Below are 20503 nucleotides of genomic sequence, written 5' to 3'. Positions count from 1 at the left end.
TATTTAAAACTAATATACATAATAATAACAGACGAATAAGCAAATGAGATACCTATGTCAATTTATGTTATTTACGTGTTTTGTACCTGTAGTCTTGTAAATTTGGAAAGAGTTGTGATATTGTTGGACCTCCAAGTGTAATAGCTCCCGATAAAAGGATGATTTCCTACAAAAAATAGAGTTGACAAATTCATCAAAATTATCTTGTCCCATGGAACATCCCTACCCATTGCTTTAAGCTCCTTGACTTCCTTATCAATATTAAAATCTTTCATTAAAGCCTAATATTTACTATCCCGGCTAAAATCTTTAGACCTTGCAATGTCCATCGAGCAAATAAATGCATAGATGAATGTGCTAGCAGCCAGTGCCAACCCATTAGGAAAATTAAATCCATCTTGATCTCACCTTTTTTTATTTTTGCTAAATAAACTTGATCTCACATTTATACAAAGTCCAGACTATCTTCCTAAATCCAAACTATCTTCCATTAATTATGCTCACCTGAACTCCACTTAGATGCAAGGGCGAAGCCAGGAATTTAACTCGGGGGGGGGGGGGGGGGGGGGGCAAAATATAAAACGAAAATAGACTTATATATGAAACTATATCAAATGTATATTAACGATAAAGATATATGAAGTTCATTGAATTAAAAACTAAATAATTACAAATGTCCATTTCTAGACCTCATAACCTGAAAGCTATTTAAGATTCTTTCATTGTCAATATTACAAAAAATATCTTTATCAATATAAGTAATCAAACAATCGTTCATCCAAGAGTCTCCCATCTTATCACGGAGGCGGTTCTTCACAATTTTCATCGTTGAAAAAATTCTCTCCACCGATGCAGTAGCAATTGGTAATATCAACGCCAACTTCATAAGTAAGTAAATCAGTTGATAGACAATATGCCTTCTTGTGGCAACCAACTTCTGATAAAGATCTCCGATACTTTTTAGGTTTAAGAACTCTTCATGAGATCTCATATCAAGAATGTAAGTTTCAAGTTGATTGTCAAGCAACTGAATATCAACCTCAGAGAACTCCGAAGGATAAAAACGAGCAAGTTGAATCAATTTGGACTTATCAAAAGAGGCAAACGAATCATTTGGGCTTAAGCAAGCCACACAAAGAAGCAAATTTGTGTTTACCTCATTGAAAGCGGCTGTTGAGTTCTTGAAGTTGCCAATCAATCACACTATTAAAAAGCTCAAAACGGAAATAACTCAAGTTTGTCAAGGCTTCACCTTTCCGTCGCGATCGTCCTGGAGCCACATATATTTCATTCATATTTATGATATCAATGTCATTTCTATCAGAAAATATAAATAGTTCACTCATCAAAGAGTCTCATCCTTCACCCCGCATATCTTGCAAACGTTGCTTTGCCACTTCATTCAAAACCATAGCATTCACAATATCTTGATCTTTCCTTTGTAATGCTAGAGACAACTCATTCGTGATTCCCAAAATAGTTTTCATCAAGTGCAAGATGAACACAAATTCAAAAGTTGGCATAATACTCAATAAGGAAAATGCTTCACCCCTTTGATCTACAGTCGAGCCATCTTTCTCAATGATTTGGAGAACTTCCATAACCGATGAGAACATGACAACCAAACTTATCAATGACCGATAATGAGATCCCCAACGTGTATCACCTCCTCTTTGAAGACTTCTCTCTTGATTTGAACCCTTACCCATTGAGCATTCACCAATTTCAAATGCTTCCAAGACTCTGTTTTGTTGCTTCTCTCAAAGAAGATCTTTATGCTTGCATGAGTAGTTATAATAGTCACCGAGTTGAAAATGTAGCAACTTGTGGTTTCTTTTTTGCCACGGCAACAAGAGCTAGTTGAAGTTGATGAGCAAAACAATGAACATAATAAGCAGAAGAATTCTCTTGCATGATCAAAGGTTTGAGTCCATTAAATTCCCTTCGCATATTACTTGCCCCATCATAGCCTTGCCCCCGCACTTTAGACAAGCTCAAATTATGCTTCAGAAAAAGAAGCTGAATAGCCACTTTTAGTGAGGAAGCAGTAGTGTCACTAACATGAACAATGCCAAGAAAACGCTCAACAACATACCCTTCCGAATTAACTAATCTTAGAGCAACCGCCATTTGTTCCTTGACCGAAACATCACGAGATTCATCAAGTAAAATAGCAAAGAATTCATCCCCTAGCTCATGGAGAATAACATTAGTGGTCTCCATAGCGCAAGCACGGATAAGATCATTCTGAATATCAGGGGATATCATTTTCATATTTCCTGGAGCATTATTCAAGACAACATTTTTTATAGCGTCATTGTGACTAGCAAGAAAATAGAGGAGCTGAAGAAAGCTGCTTTGATTATGAGACTCTTTTGCTTCATTGCGGCCATGAAATGCCAAGCCTTGAGATAGAAGAAAACGAATGCAGTCAAGTGAAGCAGTCAGACGAAGCCGATAATCTTTACGTGCTGGTTCTGATTGCTTCTCAAAAGCAAATTTGATTTGTTGTTGTTGATTAATCAAATCTTCACATCTTCTCCAAGCTTTGTTATGAGCACTATTCGGACCTCCAACAAGCTCATTGAATGTTTCTTTTTTCTTCCAATTTGTATATCCTTCCGACACAAATACTTCACCACTTGCTTGCACTCCAATGTCCGGCCTATAAAGATAGCAACACAAATAAAAGGAGGCATCTTTCACAATACTATATCATAGCTAATTTTTATGCTCCTCAAACCATTTTGGAATAAAGCGCCGGAATATATTTCCGAATTTCTTTTGAGGAAAATCGCGTCCTTTCGGTTGACATGGATCTTGTTGCAAATAATGCATTCTAATTCTATTACGATCATTAGGATGATAATCGAAATTTTTTTTCCTAAGCCCAGGATCCGAAGGGAGATCTTCCAAATTGATTTCCACATGTCTTCTTTTTGAGACGCCATTATTTGCTCCAGTCGTTAATGTTTCTTCTGTGGTTAATTTCTTCTTTATAAGATACTTATCCATATCTACACAAGAAAAAAATTCAAAGAGATAAGGCGGAACAACAAAATCAGCAGCATAGTCACTAATCAGAAGAAATTCTACAGACAAACCTGACTTAGTGGGCTAGATAGAGTCCCTGAAGGACTGTTTGAAAAGGATGAAAACATTGAGTTTGTACAACTCTTACAGCTGACTAAAATGGGACAAAGATCACAATGCACAATCTGATGATTCATGTGCCTAAATTGCTAGTTTCACGGGGCCAACGGAAGCGTAAAAGGAACATAAATTCAAAATTTCATACCCGTGAAACTAATTCCAAGACCTACTAGAAGAATAAGAGTAAATAAAAGCGTACCTGGAATATTTAAAATTGTCGATCGAGCGTCCCACGCGTGACGCCTCTACCGGTATCCACACCGACTTTGTCAACGAGTCTTCGAGATCAGCGATGCTAGCGGCCAACACTCGAAAGAAACACCGATGCGACACCCGAAATTTATTAAAATAGTAGGATTAATTAAAGTTGAACAATTCAACTTTGACTTTTCCTACAATTATATTAGGGCCGGCAATATTTGACACGACACGATAACACGACATGGATACGACACGAAGTTAAACGGGTTCGGGTTGAGGTTTTTTGATATTCGGTCTAAACGGGTTCAACCCGTTTAGACACGATTAATAAACGTGTCTTAACGGGTTGAACTCGCATAACCCGATTAGACACGATTAAACCTGTTTATTTAAACGTGTTTAATCGTGTTATTTAATCGTGTAATCCGTTAACCCGTTTATCTAATCGAATTTACCAATATACCCTTCCACTAACCCTAATTTTAAAATTCCTCCTGCTACTGCGCTGCTTGCTTGGGAAGTTCCCGTTCCGCCTCCACCTCTGTCACTGTCAGCAGAAGAACTGAAGAAGCCTCCATCGCTCCACCGTGACGCGCCCCTTGCTCTCAAGTCTTGATCGTCACTATCATCACTGCCGCTGGCCTTTTCTTCTGATCTAACTTCGGTTTCTTCCTGTTCTGCTCAAGGAAATTGTTCTTATCTCTGCTGATCCTTCATTTCTTTGCCGCAATCAGTGGATCCCAGCCTTGGTTACTGTAATCTGTTGGACACAGCGATGGTGGCAGTGATTCATCATTTGATCCGGTCAGTTCTTGTAACTTTATTTTCATTTCTATTCTCATCGTTGACATTCGAGCTGTTGCTGCTGTCCTCCTCTGCTCTTATGATTTTGAATGCATTTTGGTGATGTTATTTTTCGGTTAGTGTGACTGAAATTGCCTGAAGAAAGGAATGCAGGATGTTTCCAGTTTCATTTGAGCAATTGTACATGAGTGGGAGGTCTCTCTTTGTCTGTCTTACTGAATATTCAGCCACTATGAATGGCGCTCATAATGTGGTTAATCCCAATACTCAGTGGCAATGCTGAGACAAGGTAGAAATTCTAGGTGAAATTAGTATATGATAACTTAAAGTACTGAGCTTTCCCGTTGGAGGCACTGTTGATTGGGAGAGGACTTCTTTAACAATGAACTTTCTTAAATATACATTGGATAGTTGCCTGAAACATACTTTATGCACTTTATGCTGGCTATCTTGTCATATCTTGTCACCATACTTTTGCAATTTAATTTGCGTGTTCTTTTTCCATTTGCATTAACCGATTTCTCATTGTCTATTTTATTTAGAGATGAGTTCAGAAAATAATTTGGAGGTGAACCTGGAATCCTCTGGGAAGGAAAATCCTTTATTCACAATAAATGAAGATGATGATGTAATTGAGCTCATTGGAGATGAGATCAAAGACACTGTAACAGGAGCTCAGGCAGGGACATCGACGGGCAAGCGAAAAAGAAGGCTTACCTCACCTGTGTGGCACTTTTATGAGAGGTTGGCAGAAAAGACGATTGATGGTAAGAGTCGTTGTAAGTGCAAGAAGTGCGGCGCTATTTTTATTTCTGATAGTCAATATGGGACTGGAAATCTGAAAAGGCATAGTGAAAAATGCGTTCGTAAGGATACACGAGATGTTGGTCAGTTGCTCATGAACCATGATATTTCTTTGAGAAATGCTACATTTGATCCTGAACGCTTTCGTGAGTTATTGATTGCTGCCATGATTATGCATGATCTGCCTCTTGCCTTCGTGGAGTATGCTGGAATTAGATCTGTGTTCTCATATTTGCGTGAGTCGGTCTCTGTTATATCTCGAAACACTGCAAGGGCTGATGTGTTGAAAGTTTATAAGAAAGAGAAGTCACGGATTAAATGCTTGCTTGAGGAAGCTAGTGGTAGGATTTGTTTGACATCTGATTTGTGGACCTCGATTGCTACTGATGGGTATCTCTCTTTGACTGCACATTTTATTGACAAAAATTGGATTTTGCAAAAGAGGATTCTGAATTTCTCCCTGATGCCACCTCCACATACCGGTGTGGCATTGTGCAATAAGATTACCTCTTTGTTAGCTGAGTGGGGTATTGAGGGAAGATTATTTTCTATTACTTTGGACAATGCCTCTGCCAATGACACTTTCGTGGGCTTGTTGAGATCGCATTTAAATTTGAATTATGCACTCCTAGCCAAAGGTGAATTCTTCCATCAACGATGTTGTGCCCACATAATTAATTTGATTGTGCAAGATGGACTAAAAGAGATTGATGTTGCAGTCGACAAAGTGCGGGAGAGTGTCAAGTATGTTAAGGGGTCTCAAGTTAGAAAAGAAAAGTTTCTTGAATGTGTGAGACTCATGTCTTTGAATCCGAAGAAAGGCTTGAGGCAAGATGTCCCTACTCGTTGGAATTCAACCTTTCTTATGCTTGAAAGTGCATTTTATTATCGCCGTGCATTTTGCCACCTAGAGTTAAGTGATTCAAATTATACAAATTGTCCTACCTCATTGGAATGGCAGAAGATTGAGAAGATAAAGAAGTTCTTGGGGGTTTTCTTTGAGATTACGAACTTATTTTCTGGAAGTAAGTATCCGACTGCAAATCTATACTTTCCTTCCATTTTCAAAGCATATGTAATGCTCAAGGAGTATAGTGATGGGACAGATGAAGATCTGAGAGCAATGTCGTTGAGGATGCTTATGAAATTTGAAAAATACTGGTCTGAATTTTCTGTGATTTTATCGATTGCGGTGATATTGGACCCTAGGTATAAACTTGAGTTTGTGGATTGGAGTTACAGAAAGTTGTATGGTAGTCAATCTTCAGAATTTCAGACTGTTCGAGACAAATTATTCTCATTGTATGAAGAATACACAACACATCAAAAGGTGAATCGAACATCTGCATTACAAGAGAAAGTGGCGTCAAATCTTGATCAAGAGTCAGAATCCGTAGATATGCTAGAGGTAAAATTTTTAATAATGTTATGTATATTACTTTATCAATATTTGTATTTGTCCCCCATGTATTTTCTTTTTCTTGTTGTCATTTGCACTTGGAATATGTTTGTCATTTCATTCTCCTTGTTATTTTTAATATTTTATCAGGAGTTCGATGATTATGCTGATAATGTGTATTCAGCGTCTTCGAAAAAGTCTGAGTTAGAAAAGTACTTAGATGAGACAAGGAGTGATAGAAAGACGGACTTGGACATTCTTGAGTATTGGAAGCTTAACTCCCAACGATATCCGACGGTTGCAAGGATGACTCGTGATATTTTGAGTATTCCCGTATCCACGGTTGCCTCTGAAGCAGCATTCAGCTGCGGAGGTCGTGTTCTCGATCAGTATCGGAGTTCTTTGAAACCCGACCTTGTGGAAGCACTCATGTGCTCTCGAGATTGGCTTTATGGATTAACTGGTAAGTTTACTTTTCAATTCTGATTTCTAAAGTTCTTTTGTTGATCTCTCTCTTTTTTGAATGTAGATAGTTGTGGGATTTCCATGGATCAAATTACAGAGGATGTGATGAACTTAAATATTAGTGAGGAGCCATCAACTCAAGGGTCTAATACCGTGGTTAATTAAAGGAGCGATCAATTCAGATGCCATCACTGCAAGGGCATCTTTGGTTCTTGATTGGCTACTACTAGCATTGTCAGCATTTCATCTGAGTTAGCCTAATTACTCTTTATTTGAACAATGCTACCTACTTTGGAAGAATTAATGATATGATGCAATTATAAGTTATTGTGATCTATTTTAAGACTAGACTTACATATCATGATATTTGTACTTCCTAGAAATTTCTGTTCGGAATAAACAGGTCGTAATCGTGCTAATGTGTCGAATAAACGGGTCGTGTTTACGTGTCGAATAAACGGGTCGTGTTAACGTGTCCATGTAATCGAGTTGATCGGATAAACGGGTCGTGTTAACGTGTCCGTGTAACCGGACTAATCGAATAAACGGGTCGTGTTAACGTGTCGGGTAATCGGATATAATCGTGTCGTGTACGAACACGTACCTATTATGACACGTTTCGATAAACAGGTTTAAACGTGTCGTGTCCGGGTTGACACGGATATAAACAGGTCGTGTTCGTGTTTTCAAAATCTGACCCGTTTAATAATCGTGTCGTGTACGGGTTATGATTTTGATGACACGAACCCGATTAGACACGACACGTATAAACACGACACGACACGAATTGCCAGGCCTAAATTATATGCGTACACACTTATATATGCATACACTGTCACATATATATATATATATATATATAAGCATACATTTGTTTTCTATATATCACAGCCATATATATCTACATATATATAAGCATTTGAATGGGAGAATTTCTTTTGTCCCACCGGTGTGGGATTAAGAGAATTAAGGTTTCGATGAGCCAAGTGTATAGCTAAGTGTAATCATACAATTGGCCCATGTTTCTTTCTATAATTGGCTCCAAGTGGTTCCATAGAAAATAGCCACTTAGCACACCATTAAATCTAATAAATCGAGTCTAATTAATCGGCAAATTTAATCTCATTAAATATCCGATTAATTGGTCGCACCATAAATCATCTAATCTCTATTAGACAATTTTGTTGTTTCAAAATATTCCGTCGATTTAATCGTTGCGTGTAACCCTGTAGGTTCCCAATTACGTTGATAGTAATATCGAAATCTCTATTTCAATATTACAAACAGTGAGCGGCATCTAGCAATACATCACTGTTACTCAAGTAATCAGAAAGTCAATTTCTCGACGAACCTCGTGACCTACATTACCGTGTAATATAATCCATTGTCCTCTATATCTCTATTGAGCACAAGGCATAGTCAATGACATCCTTGTATGACTCAATATCTCTCTTTCTTGGTTTACCGGGTAAGTCTATCAGAACAAATGAGCTCGATATCGTTATATCGACTCATTTGGGTATGCATACACTTTTAGACTTAACCACCAAGTGGCCGTGAGACATCGCTCCCGTTTCGTAGGAGGGACAAGTCCTATCTTGGTCACTCACATTCCTCTCCATGCTCTGTGGTATACCCAATAACTGTCTTTATAACCAGCCTGTTACGGTGGCGTTTGACAGTATCAAAATATACGACATTACATGTAGGAATCCATGGTGACCTCAAGTCAAAGGATCATTACACTATAGTCACTTTGAGATATGCTAATGACAGTCACGTAACAACCCATGTAGCAATCTCATGGCGGGTCAGTCCAATACACATTACTCTTAATGTATACATGTGGTGTGACTTGATATCTCCATATCCATGATCTGTGAGACTTGGTCATCAATCAACACCCACACTAGTCTAACCGTATTATCGTTGTCCTAATTAACGATAATACTTTGACTATGGACATTTAGGAATAATGTTCGGTAATTATAGGTTCTCACAATCAAGTCACACTTGATGCCTATTGAACCTACTATTCCAAGGACATTATTGTGTAGAATCATATTTAGCGCAATCTACACAATAATAGAAATGCCTCGTAATATAATGAAATACATGTCATATTACGGAACTGATGATAGATTGCCTCTAGGGCATACACCAATTCCTAACATAAATTACTCTCAAGACAACTATTCATAGATTTTCCAGAATAAATCAAGTGCAAAAGTACCAACAAAAAAAGCTTTAAGATGTCCCAGCAGAAAGGACAAATCCAAAAAATCTAACATTGAAGTATATAGTTTTCTAATCCAATGAGCAGTGAGATTAACAAGCAGAAAACTAAGTAGCACAAAACTTAGTTGCCATAAACCATAATACCCAGAAGCAAAAATTAAGGATTCACTATAACACCACATTAACATATCGACAGATAGAGACCAAGGCGGAAACAAGAATCTCAGATTATACCACAAACTGCTGTGGGTCAGGCCAAGACTGTTTGGAGAACCGTTTAATGGCAATGAATCGGTTGTTCCTCAACTTCCCTTTGTAGACAGCATTGGGGGCTTTCTCTCCACTCTCTGAAACAATCAGCTCACTGCTAAATCCATTGGTAACAGTTCGGAGCTCCGAGAGGCCAAACTCTTTGAAAGCAGGAGCTAGGACTTGGTCCACTTGCTGACCATTCGCTACACACCACAGAGAGTTGCAACAATAAAAAAGACAAAAACTTTTATGCGTATAAATTATAATAGTCAACAAAGACTAATTGATTCCAGAATAGGTTCAACAAGACTCAAATAGATTGACCAACAAAACCTTTGACCCAGATTTCCAGATTAACTATATTAACGAAGACGAAAGACCTACATATCTATCTATTGGAACCCATATGAGCAGGAGACAAACAAAACAAGTTCCTTAAACTGAGAAAAAAAATATTTAAAGGACCCAATAACTGAGAAGAGGCCTAATCTAGATCAGGTGGACCAAGAGAAGAACAGTTAAGATATAGATACGAGGGGCAAAAAAAAAGGACATGCAAATGGAAAACAAGGAATGGGGGAGACGGGTACCTGGATGGGTCACTGCCTCACCGGAGTCTGGTCCGTCTGGAGACGGGGCCGGCGAGACAGCGATGCTCTCTTTATCAAGGTCGTGCCTTCGGCTTCAACAGTCGCAGAACTTCTTCTTCTTCTTCTTCTTCTTCTTCTTCACCAACTCCGTTCTCGGTTGCCTGTTCCAATCAGCCTTCCAAGTTTGCTTCTGAGTTCTGTCAATGAGTGTCACAGTCACAGAACTTCTGTGGTTGGGGTTTGGTTCTTAACTTCTTGTCTAACTCTAAGTCTTGTCTCAGACTCTTAGTTATCTCCTGTTCAAGTTAAGTCAGTTAAAATTAAAACTTATATTTTAATAAGAGGCTTGGGATCTAAAGAGGGGTGGGGGGGCAACAAGGCATATTTTTATATTTTCAGGGGGGCAAATATTTGACAAAAGTATATTTTGGGGGGCATTTGGGATTTTGGGAGAATCTCAGGGGGGGCAATTGCCCCCCGCTAACTCATTGGCTCCATTCCTGCTTAGATGTCCCCATGGTGAGTTCACAGTCAAGACTACCTTCCTAAAGTTAAGAGCCTTACACAAGAAACAACCAATTAAGCGACTATCCCATTAACTAACTCCGATCTCTATAAATTTCATTGGAAGTTTGATTTTACTGTAATCAACATCTTCCATTAAAAAAAAAAGAACCCTATAATTAGCTAAATACTCTGATCTACTTTTGGAAAGATCCTTCAATTCAATGGAGCTTTTTCAACCCCCTTCCCTCTTCCGACATCCTCCCCTTCTGAATTACTAGTTAGTTTTTTTTCGGTGTGAACGCTAGTATCGGGAAGGCCAAATGGGCCCGATTAAACTACTAGTTAGTTTAAAATTGATTCGCTTTAGCAAATTAATCGATGATTGATTTATGATATTTGATGGGCTTTATTGAAAAAAAATCACATATATGTTCGATGGGCTTGGGCTTGGGATTGTGCCAAGGTGTTGGGCTTGGACTATGGGCCCAAATCCTCGGGCCATGTTCCTCTTCTCCCACCGCCCTTATCCCTGGATTGACAAAATCCAAGTCCTAGATAGAGACAACCCAGAGCAGTGCAGCGTTAAACTTGTCGCCAAACAGTCCCTATCCCCTTATCCGTCGCCAAAAGATCTCCCCGGCGGAGCGGCGCCTCGGTCCCGCCGTATTTCATATTTTTGCCCTAAACGCCAAACCGGATAAAGCCTCAGCCTCGGCCTCTTTCCCTCTTTTAGAATCTGGCATTTGGGATATTCCAATACCCACCATCTCCTCCCTCCATCCCTCCCTCTAGGGTTTGGCGCACGAAGCTCTCCTTCCACGACCGGATCGGTGACGGGTTAGGGCCTTCGCCATGGGAGTCCCAGCTTTCTACAGATGGCTCGCGGAGAAGTACCCGATGGTGGTGGTCGACGTCGTCGAGGAAGAGCCCGTCGTCATCGACGGCGTCTCCATCCCCGTCGACACCAGCCAGCCTAATCCCAACAACATCGAGTACGACAACCTGTACCTCGACATGAACGGAATCATCCACCCCTGCTTCCACCCCGAGGACAGGGTATGAGCTCTTTGATTTGTTCCTTACCGCGTTATGTGGAATTCAGTTTGTTGCGTGGTGCTTTTGCGGTGTTGTTGATGTTTGCTCACTGTATTTGTTGCGAGTTCTTAGTTCGTTGCCCGACAGTGTGTGTTGGACATCGGAGTTTGCTAAAATTTTGTTGCCTGCAGCTGTAATCACAAGCTGGGAAATTGAGTGTTTTGTGATTTCTTTCGTTTTGTTTCGGTTCGAACTTGAGCAACTATGTGTGAATAGAGAGTTATGCTGTTTCTTCCTGAGGTGACTCGATCAGTATACGGAATTCAGGAATGTGAGATCCATTCGTGCGGGCTTTTTGTTTTTTTATTAATCAGTTGTCAGTTAGTGGTTTTTATTTGTCCCGGAATTCTGGTTCATTGGCTGATGAACCACCTCATTATTATTATTATTTTTTCCAATCGAAAATTGGGTAACCTTTTCTATTCAAGACAACATGAATGTAACATAGAGGAAAAAGTTTGTTAATTTCTCCATCCCAAGTGGAGGGGTCGTGTCCATCTTATATGATTGTCCATAACTGACTTTACCTGCTAATATAAATGTGTCTTGACCCTTGTTTTAATGATCCTCTTCAGCCTGCTCCGATGACCTTCGACGAGGTGTTTCAATGCATGTTTGATTACATCGACCGGCTTTTTGTGATGGTCCGGCCTCGTAAATTGCTATACATGGCTATTGGTAGGTATTTGGTTTATTCATGTTGATCGTAAGGTTAGAAGATTTGTTTTAAGTATGGCGTTACCTGTAAACTGATTTGCTTAAATTGTAATAACGATAGATGGTGTTGCCCCGAGGGCTAAGATGAATCAGCAACGTTCTAGGCGTTTCCGAGCAGCTAAAGATGCAGCAGATGCGGTGTGTATCCTTCTGAACTTTACGTACTATTTGTTCCTATACTTTGGCACATGTACTTTTGGAAACTTTCGTGATTATATATAGTTAAAGACGTTACTATTACTTTATACATAGATATCAACTATCATCTCTTTTTTTAGTAATATTCTGAGGTCGATACAAAAAAGAAGAAATCGTGGCATGTCTCCTTGTTCTCTGTTTCATGAGCTTCTCTATTATTGAGTACCTAAATAAAAATTTCTGAAGATGAGGCTTTTTGCTGCCACTAATATTTGGGTTTTTTGTAGGCAGCTGAAGAAGAACGGCTGAGGATGGAGTTTGAAAGGGAAGGCCGAAAGCTTCCTCCTAAACAGGAATCACAACTTATTGATTCTAATGTCATCACTCCAGGAACTGAATTTATGGCGGTTTTGTCGGTTGCGCTACAGTATTACATACATCTTAGACTTAATAATGATCCTGGATGGAGATCAATCAAGGTACCCACAGTTGGGCCTAGTTATGGCCTTTTCTTATGATGCACGCGTGTCCTCATAACCGTACTGTACTTTCTTGTTTAGCTGAATAAAAATTTTGTGTTTATAAAAGCATTTATGCGCTCTGTGAGATATTCATGGTGTGCTTCCCTTGTGGATTAGATCTAGATGGAGCACTCTAGCTTTTGCTTATGCAATACCTTTTGTAGGTTATACTATCCGATGCTAATGTTCCTGGTGAAGGGGAGCACAAAATAATGTCATACATTCGTCTTCAAAGAAATCTTCCAGGCTATGATCCAAATACGCGTCATTGCCTGTATGGTTTGGTATACATCTTCCTTCAACCATTTTACAAAGATAGATCAATGTGATAGTGCTTCATACTAAATTAGCAAAGCTTAATGCTCTCTGTGTGGCCACTTGTTTTAGGATGCAGATTTAATTATGCTTGCACTGGCCACCCATGAAGTCCATTTTTCAATTCTTCGAGAGGTATGGTGATTTCCTTTTGGATTGCCTGTTTTTTCCATGTAGATAGTGGATGTTTTCAGTATTTTAATTATCTTTGGTATTTTTAATGATACTTTCAGATTGTTTTCACACCTGGGCAACAAGACAAGTGCTTCCTCTGTGGTCAGATGGGTCATTTGGCTGCAGATTGTGAAGGAAAACCGAAGAAAAAGGCAGGAGAATTCGATGAGAAAGGAGATGATGCTGCTGTGTCAAAGAAACCATTCCAGGTTTGTCCTTAGAAGTCATACATATACAATATCATGATTGCCTTCTACAACCAGATTCCTAATTTGTATATCCCTTTACAGTTTTTGAACATTTGGACCCTTCGGGAGTATTTGGAGTACGAGATGAGGATTCCTCAATCTCCATTCGAAATAGATTTTGAACGCATTGTTGATGATTTTATCTTCATGTGTTTCTTTGTGGGCAATGATTTCTTGCCTCACATGCCAACCTTGGAGATTCGCGAGGTACGTAATAGCTTGCACCAAGCTTGCAGCACCCTTTTTCTTCTTGTTTTTTTTTTTTAAGTGGAAAACTAGCCTAAGTTTTACAAACATCTAAGAAATGAAGAACTTATAAATCGCAATTTGTAGCTGTTCGGATGAATTTAGAAGTATGAATGTAATATGTGGATCATTGAGGTCCTGTAATTTTTTAAAATTCACTTGCTAGACATTTGAAGAATAAGCAGAATATACTGGTTCCTTTTGGGTATTATGATGGCATGCTATGAATTTTGGTATTACGGAGAGCAAAATTTTAATTGACTAGACGGCTTGCTGAGAAGCTTCCTTCTTTTTATGTTCCAGGGTGCTATTAATTTGCTGTTGGCAGTATACAAGAAAGAATTTAGAGCAATAGGTGGATATTTGACCAATGCAAGCAAGGTACTCATTTCAACATATTTATTTATTTATTTTTATGTTCCCTGATAATTGAATGAGTTCCTTTTCTTTTCTTTCCTTTTATCTTTCTCTTACTTACTGCTTTACTTCTCAGCCCCACCTAGATAGAGTTGAGCGGTTTATTCAGGCCGTTGGATCATACGAAGATAAAATATTTCAGAAGAGAGCGAGATTGCATCAGGTTTGTATTCATCTTTGTGAAAATATGATCTCACTTTGTGCGTTTTTTTTTCTTCAGATGTACATATTATATTGCTCTCATAAAGTTAACATTTGGTGGTCAGAACTGATTTGTCAAATTTATTTTCCCTTTCTGCCCTCAGCGTCAATCAGAGAGAATAAAGCGTGAAAAGGCACAAAGGAGAAGAGGGGATGATGCGGCCCCTCAAGCTGAACCTGAGTTGCTGGTTCCAGTTGCTCGATTTCAGGGTTCTCGTCTTGCTTCAGGTCCCACACCTGCCCCTTATCAGATGGCCGGCGCTGGGAGCAAAAGAAAATGGGATGAAGAGGGTAATGAGATCTTGATTCGCCCCAATAAGGCTTCATGCTTGTCTTCAGGGGCCACAATAGGTGCTGCAATTGTTGAAGCTGAGAACGAACTTGAGATTGAAGTATGTTGTACACATGTAAATTTTGATTACGTTTCTCGTACTTGTTACTCGGAAGCACTTAAATCTGCTGCAATCAGTTATATTTTGCTGTTTTATGCAAATAGGATTTGGTAGTAAATTTGGTGCTAGACCGTGAGATCTGCATTTATTGTTTCAAGCCTAGGATGAATATTTTGTTTTTCTTTTTGGATTGGTAGATTGAATATTATACCTTTTATGTTTATAAGCTGATTCCTTTGGCTTTTCAGGTGGATGAAAATGATAATAAGGAGGAACTGAAAATAAAGCTAAAGGGGTTGCTCCGTGAGAAAAATGATGTTTTTAACTCAGAAAATCCAGAAGAAGATAAGGTTTGTCTTTATGTGTAAGGCTTCATTTGTGATGCTTGGAAGTCTGATATAAATATTTGGGGCAGTCATTCAAGTTTGCTTTTTTTGGTCTTTTATTTTTAGACATTATACTTATTGGTTACCTTCTGGCTTAGCAAATTTATGTGACTTTATGTTTTTATTTGCTTTTATAGATCAAATTGGGGGACCCAGGGTGGAAAGAAAGGTATTATGAGGAAAAATTCTCTGCAAAAACTCCAGAAGAAATTGAGACGATACGAAGAGATGTTGTGAGTGCATAAAAGTTCACATCCCTCTTTCTGTAGATTTGATGCCATATATTTGATTGACAGGCATGGTTTGACTTCTTTTCCTTCTCTTATTGGGTAGGTCTTGAGATACACGGAAGGATTATGTTGGGTCATGCAATATTATTATGAAGGGGTTTGTTCCTGGCAATGGTGAGTTTCTCCCCCTTCTCAGGAGATTTTCATGGTTCCCTGCTCTTTTCTTTCAATAAGGCCGAAGCCTGAGAGTTGACTGTAACTTATATATTAGTTTGGATATATTTTACTTTGGCTGTTTATCCATATATAGGATCTGGCTGTTGAAACAGTATAGTCTTGTTGAATGATTCGTGCATTCCTCCACTGTTGGAGAATCTGTTGCACAATCCTTTGTTATTTGGTCTGGTTGTTCCTTTCCATGACACCAGAAAATTTCAGGAGTTGGGTTCGTCCCAACCCTAAGGCTTATGATGCCCAAAGCCTGGGGATAAGTTCCGAAGGTAATTCTTATGAATACAGTGAATAAATTCTTATTCTGCTTCATTGTTTCAGGTTTTATCCATATCATTATGCTCCATTTGCTTCTGATCTCAAGGATCTCGGTCAGCTGGACATAAAATTTGAATTGGGAACTCCATTCAAACCTTTCAATCAGCTATTAGGTGTTTTTCCTGCTGCTAGGTGAGACATTTTCTATTGTTCCTTCTAGAGTTTATTTTCTTCTAGAATTTATTTCTGTGTGTGTACTAGATTTTCTGAGTAAAAGCAGATTGATCTTTGATTTATAATACTAAGGTGGTTCATACTCGCAGTGCCCATGCCCTTCCTTTGGAGTATAGAAAGCTCATGACTGATCCAAATTCTCCAATTATTGATTTTTATCCAACTGGTATGTGGCTTCTTCATGATATCTTTATGAAAACTATTTGATGCTTTTTAGTTTCTGTGACCAATTGCATGATTGAATTGTGGCTTCCATTCTCAGATTTTGAAGTCGACATGAATGGGAAACGCTATTCTTGGCAGGTGGACCTCTTTAGACTAGTCTGAATTATTTGTTATGCATTCACATACTTCTATTAATCAAAAGCTGACCTTGTGAATGGTTCATCTCCGCTGTAGGGCATTGCAAAGTTGCCTTTTATAGATGAAGTTCGTCTTCTTGATGAGGTCGCAAAAATTGAACATACATTGACGGTGTGAATCTTGCTCATCTACTTCGGATGCTGCTTTATTTCCTGATGATATGAGTATTTTTTCTGACCATCGATGGATGCACTTGGTTATTAGGAGGAGGAAGCACGAAGGAATAGCATGATGTTCGATATGCTTTTTGTATCATCCTCACATCCGCTCTCTGTATGCATTTATTCTCTTGATAATCGCGTTAAACAGTTGAGTGATGCTGCTCGAGCTGAGATCAAGGAGCCATTGAAACCTGAGTTGAGGTTTGTTTCCCCACCACTGATTAGATTGTCATTTTTCAAGGAAGTCATTTGTATCTGTTTATAGGAATTTGCCAAAGGCATTTTCTCTTTTCCTTTTTTCCGTGGATTGTCTTTGACTTATCTCTCCCTTTGATTTCCATTTACTTCCTTCAAACATACTTCCGTTGAACCTTCTGCATCACCTAGAACCCCTTTGTAGTTTGAGAATTGAGATAAATTGAACATGCCCATTGAGAAATGACAGAGGCAGTTCTCATTCCTTCAGGCAGACATGAATATTTCATCAAGCTGCACCTATGCAATGAAATACCCATTTTACACGTTACCTCTTTTCAAGTAGTTTGAAAGTTCTCTAGCACCTTGTATATTATGTTGATGTCTTTAAGCTTTAAATGTTCTGGGGCTCATCTTCTGATTCTTCTTAGAGCTGCATGCAGTGGTGGGATGAACGGCTATATTTCTCCCTGTGCTGGAGACCCATGCCCTCCCTTTTTCAGATCTCCTGTTGCAGATATGGAGGATATAATGAACAACGAAGTCTTGTAAGGCTCTCTACCGTGATGTTACTTTCCTTTTTACACCTTTTTCTTGCAGCAATAAACTCATTGGCGGTTATATCAATTTCGCTCTCCTCTGCATCAGATGTGTGATATACAAACTTCCCGATTCACATAAGCACATAGCCAGACCACCTGCAGGTGTTATATTTCCTAAGAAGGTATGCGCGACAGTCCAATGAAGAAAAGATATTGATACTTGCTTTCCACATGCAGTTTGCTTTCTTTGTTACATATCCTTTGCATTTACTGTTCTTTCTCTGTGTCAAATTTCTCTTCGCTTGCAGATGGTGCAAGCCGAAGATATAAAACCTGTAACCTCGCTCTGGCATGAAGATAATAGGCGGAGGGACGACGGGAGGTTCCAATATGATTCTCGGAGGAACCCAGTGGAGAATTACCTTAGGTACAAAACCATTGAACACATTGTGTGCATTTGTGATAGACAAACTAGTGTATTTCTTGGTAAAGCAATTTTAGCCTAGTCCCGGTTTCTGCTGAATCTGGAGTATACCCGTTTTCCATGTAGAGAATGGTAAAAACTAGGGTCACTTTCAATTATCCAGTTAGGTTTCCTATTGTTTTGCATTACTCTGAAGTTGGAAGCTGGTTTTACTTTTTCAGGCCCAATCCGCCAGGGTCCATATCGGGCCTACAGCTTGGAGAGGCTGCCCATCGGCTTGTTGCCAACAGCTTGCAACTTGGCAACAACAGTTTCTATGCTAATCGGATGCACGTCCCTCCACCACAACATTACCCTGTAATCCAATCAGTAACAAACTACCCGTACCAGGGGCAGTACGTTGCTCCTTCCGCTCCTCCAGGCATGGCGTACCCTCCTCGAGGGCGTGACAATGGGTATGTTCCCCCCTACCCTTCGTCAGGTGCTCCAGCTTACTCTTACGGGAACGAGAGAAACCATCAGCGCGGTTATGATGGTCCTGGAAAGAGACATGGTGGTCCGCACTCAAACCAGCACAGTAACAACGGGTACCCAAGATCTCATCCTCCCCCATACGGGGGTCCCCCGGGAAATAACCCTCAACAGTGGCAACGAGGCAATTGGAACCCCCCACGGGGCAATTATAATAATCGTGCCGGCCCGCCCCAATCAAGCAACCCGTACTCCGCTCTGGACAGGAGATCGGACAGGCGGGGGCCGCCACCGAGGCACAGCCATTACCAGCGATAGAATTATTTAGGTTATTTTTTCTTCAACACTCGAGAGCATAGAGCATAGTAATGCCCTCGATTGAAGAGTGTTGTACAATTGTTTCAGGTTTGATTAGATTAATGTCCCCAGGAGCTGTATGATCGTCGTCATCAACATCGTAATCTTATTGCTTGTTTCCTTCCATATATTGTCTGTATATCTTATTCATCGTGGAGCGATGACATAGATACAGTTTAGATCACCTTTTTTCATCTATCTTGGCAGCGATTTTGTATTTTGAATTTGCATAAATTTTACTCAAATCAGATTCTTGTCTTCCTGGGATGTTTGAAGTTAAGATGTGATTACTTAACCCTTTACTTGTACTCAAAAAATGAGCGGCGGATTGGTGCTTTGATGGTGGCCGGGACCGGTCGGTCTCCTGTCCTCTTCCGGCGGCTTTTGGCCACTTCTGTAGAAAGAATTACCGTCTGCTCTTCCGTCGTTATATATATGCATATATAAAAATTGAAAAGGTCGTATTGTAGCAATGATTTGGTGACTTCATGCCTTAGAATTCAGACTATGGGCCACCTCATGGGCCATTCATCCTGGCCTTCGATGATTTCATATGCTAGAGAAGTTACTAAATCAAACCTGGGTCTCGACTTATGCTTAGTTGAGCTGAATCATTCTCGACTTGCAAGGTCCGTGAACGTTTATCTCCTTATTAGAGCTGTTGTGCTTAGTTCCCTCGAATCCCCGATCGATCACTGCATTTGCTAGATATGGGCATAATTGAATGGACCATGTCTAGGTAGGAATTTATCTCGGGACCTCACAGGGAGTCGGTGAAGGTGGGCTCGACCGCACGTGCGTGTGGCATTCAGAGCATAAAATTGGTCGGGTATGCGGTCAGAAAAAGAGACATATCGAGTGGCCAAGGCGGCCCATTTTCCACTGTTGCTTTCTTCACAATCTCTCTCTTTCCTTTCAAATTTGTTCTTGTCTCTACTTTATTTTGTTTTAAAAATTAAGCGGTGGAAAATAAAATTAAAAACAAAAAAGAGATAAACCTACTAAAGGGTGAGACTAATATAGTCGACAAACTGCATTCTATATAGACGGACTTGATATGCCCGAATTTTATTAAATGTACTTCATGCTTGAGTCTAAGTCAATATCCGGATGGAGATTACTTCCAGTCAATAGATTGAGAGACTACATGGTTCAAAAAGCATAAATAAAATAAGGAAATGGTTAAGGAGTGGTTGTTCCGGATCAACTTGCCCATTCCTGAAATGGATGGGACATTAAGTTCCGATTATCTGGTCGAGAGGGTTCAGGTCGGATGGATAATAACAGCGAGGGTCAAACATTACACACGTGTGAGTTGGCCTGGTTAGGTAGAAAGCATCTTAGTCGGTCCCATGTATGTATATGTGTGTGTGTGTGTATAGATGCATGTGTCCTGTACCGACATAAGGATAAGAATCAGAATTGAAGGTGCTCAATGTGGCAACTTGTGTTTGTATATATTCACCCACCATAATTCTTTCATAATTCCCATCTCATGCAGGCAAGTTGCAGCTGCTTTGGCCGCGCCAGAAAGCTCGAGATTGATTTTCGAGTTACTTATTACTCAATCAAGTTCTTCTGAGATCGATCGTCGAATTTAGTAAACCTAATTAACGCCTCTATTATATATGAACATGAGACGTTATCCATGTATGCAGTAAGGAACATTACAAAATTTTTTAAACGTTATAGGGAACAGTACAAAATTGTTTAATATTCTCCTAATCTTCTATGTTATTTCAAAAATATAATTTATTATATTAAAAATTTAATT

At 39.5% G+C, this 20503-nt stretch overlaps 3 protein-coding genes across 5 annotated transcripts; 2 read left to right on the top strand and 1 right to left on the bottom strand.

Moving 5' to 3' along the window:
* Positions 1-1800: 1800 nt before the first annotated feature.
* On the bottom strand, positions 1801-3932 carry LOC116214492 (zinc finger MYM-type protein 1-like). Its single transcript, XM_031549893.1, has 2 exons — positions 3856-3932; positions 1801-2665 (listed from the first exon to the last, which is right to left on the bottom strand). Exons 1-2 carry the CDS (start codon positions 3930-3932, stop codon positions 1801-1803), a joined length of 942 nt encoding a protein of 313 aa, XP_031405753.1.
* Positions 3567-7159, top strand: LOC116213233 (zinc finger BED domain-containing protein RICESLEEPER 2-like). The gene is made up of 4 exons (XM_031548100.1): positions 3567-4158; positions 4701-6370; positions 6512-6824; positions 6891-7159. The coding sequence occupies exons 2-4, from the start codon at positions 4703-4705 to the stop codon at positions 6989-6991; spliced, it is 2082 nt and encodes a 693-aa protein (XP_031403960.1). The 5' UTR covers positions 3567-4158; positions 4701-4702; the 3' UTR covers positions 6992-7159.
* Positions 7160-11061: 3902 nt separating this feature from the next.
* LOC116213891 (5'-3' exoribonuclease 3) lies at positions 11062-18996 on the top strand. 3 transcript variants are annotated; one of them, XM_031549017.1, is made up of 23 exons: positions 11062-11469; positions 12084-12186; positions 12287-12363; positions 12651-12842; positions 13049-13168; positions 13272-13334; positions 13433-13582; positions 13664-13828; positions 14171-14248; positions 14361-14447; positions 14590-14877; positions 15126-15227; positions 15401-15496; positions 15597-15667; positions 16046-16174; positions 16306-16382; positions 16479-16519; positions 16616-16690; positions 16784-16941; positions 17367-17483; positions 17584-17659; positions 17786-17904; positions 18123-18996. In XM_031549017.1, the coding sequence occupies exons 1-23, from the start codon at positions 11266-11268 to the stop codon at positions 18688-18690; spliced, it is 3156 nt and encodes a 1051-aa protein (XP_031404877.1). In that variant the 5' UTR covers positions 11062-11265; the 3' UTR covers positions 18691-18996. The 3 variants fall into 3 exon arrangements, with proteins under 3 accessions (XP_031404877.1, XP_031404878.1, XP_031404879.1); XM_031549018.1 differs by having other exon boundaries at positions 11266-11469; positions 17379-17483; XM_031549019.1 differs by lacking the exon at positions 11062-11469 and having other exon boundaries at positions 12655-12842.
* The last annotated feature ends 1507 nt before the right edge of the window (positions 18997-20503 follow it).

Source organism: Punica granatum, chromosome 7 (assembly GCF_007655135.1).
Source record: "Punica granatum isolate Tunisia-2019 chromosome 7, ASM765513v2, whole genome shotgun sequence".
In the NCBI taxonomy this organism is placed as follows: Eukaryota; Viridiplantae; Streptophyta; class Magnoliopsida; order Myrtales; family Lythraceae; genus Punica; species Punica granatum.
This window is presented reverse-complemented; position numbering and strand designations above follow the sequence as displayed.

Coding starts and splice junctions, on each gene's coding strand:
- LOC116214492 (XM_031549893.1), bottom strand. CDS start 3,932: ATGGAGGCTTCTTCAGTTCTTCTGCTGACAGTGACAGAGGTGGAGGCG. Junction 2,666..3,855: donor CTTCCCAAGCAAGCAGCGCA/GTAGCAGGAGGA, acceptor CTATCTTTATAG/GCCGGACATTGGAGTGCAAG.
- LOC116213233 (XM_031548100.1), top strand. CDS start 4,703: ATGAGTTCAGAAAATAATTTGGAGGTGAACCTGGAATCCTCTGGGAAG. Junction 6,371..6,511: donor AATCCGTAGATATGCTAGAG/GTAAAATTTTTA, acceptor ATATTTTATCAG/GAGTTCGATGATTATGCTGA. Junction 6,825..6,890: donor TTGGCTTTATGGATTAACTG/GTAAGTTTACTT, acceptor TTTTGAATGTAG/ATAGTTGTGGGATTTCCATG.
- LOC116213891 (XM_031549017.1), top strand. CDS start 11,266: ATGGGAGTCCCAGCTTTCTACAGATGGCTCGCGGAGAAGTACCCGATG. Junction 15,668..16,045: donor GGGGTTTGTTCCTGGCAATG/GTGAGTTTCTCC, acceptor TCATTGTTTCAG/GTTTTATCCATATCATTATG. Junction 16,942..17,366: donor CCATTGAAACCTGAGTTGAG/GTTTGTTTCCCC, acceptor GATTCTTCTTAG/AGCTGCATGCAGTGGTGGGA.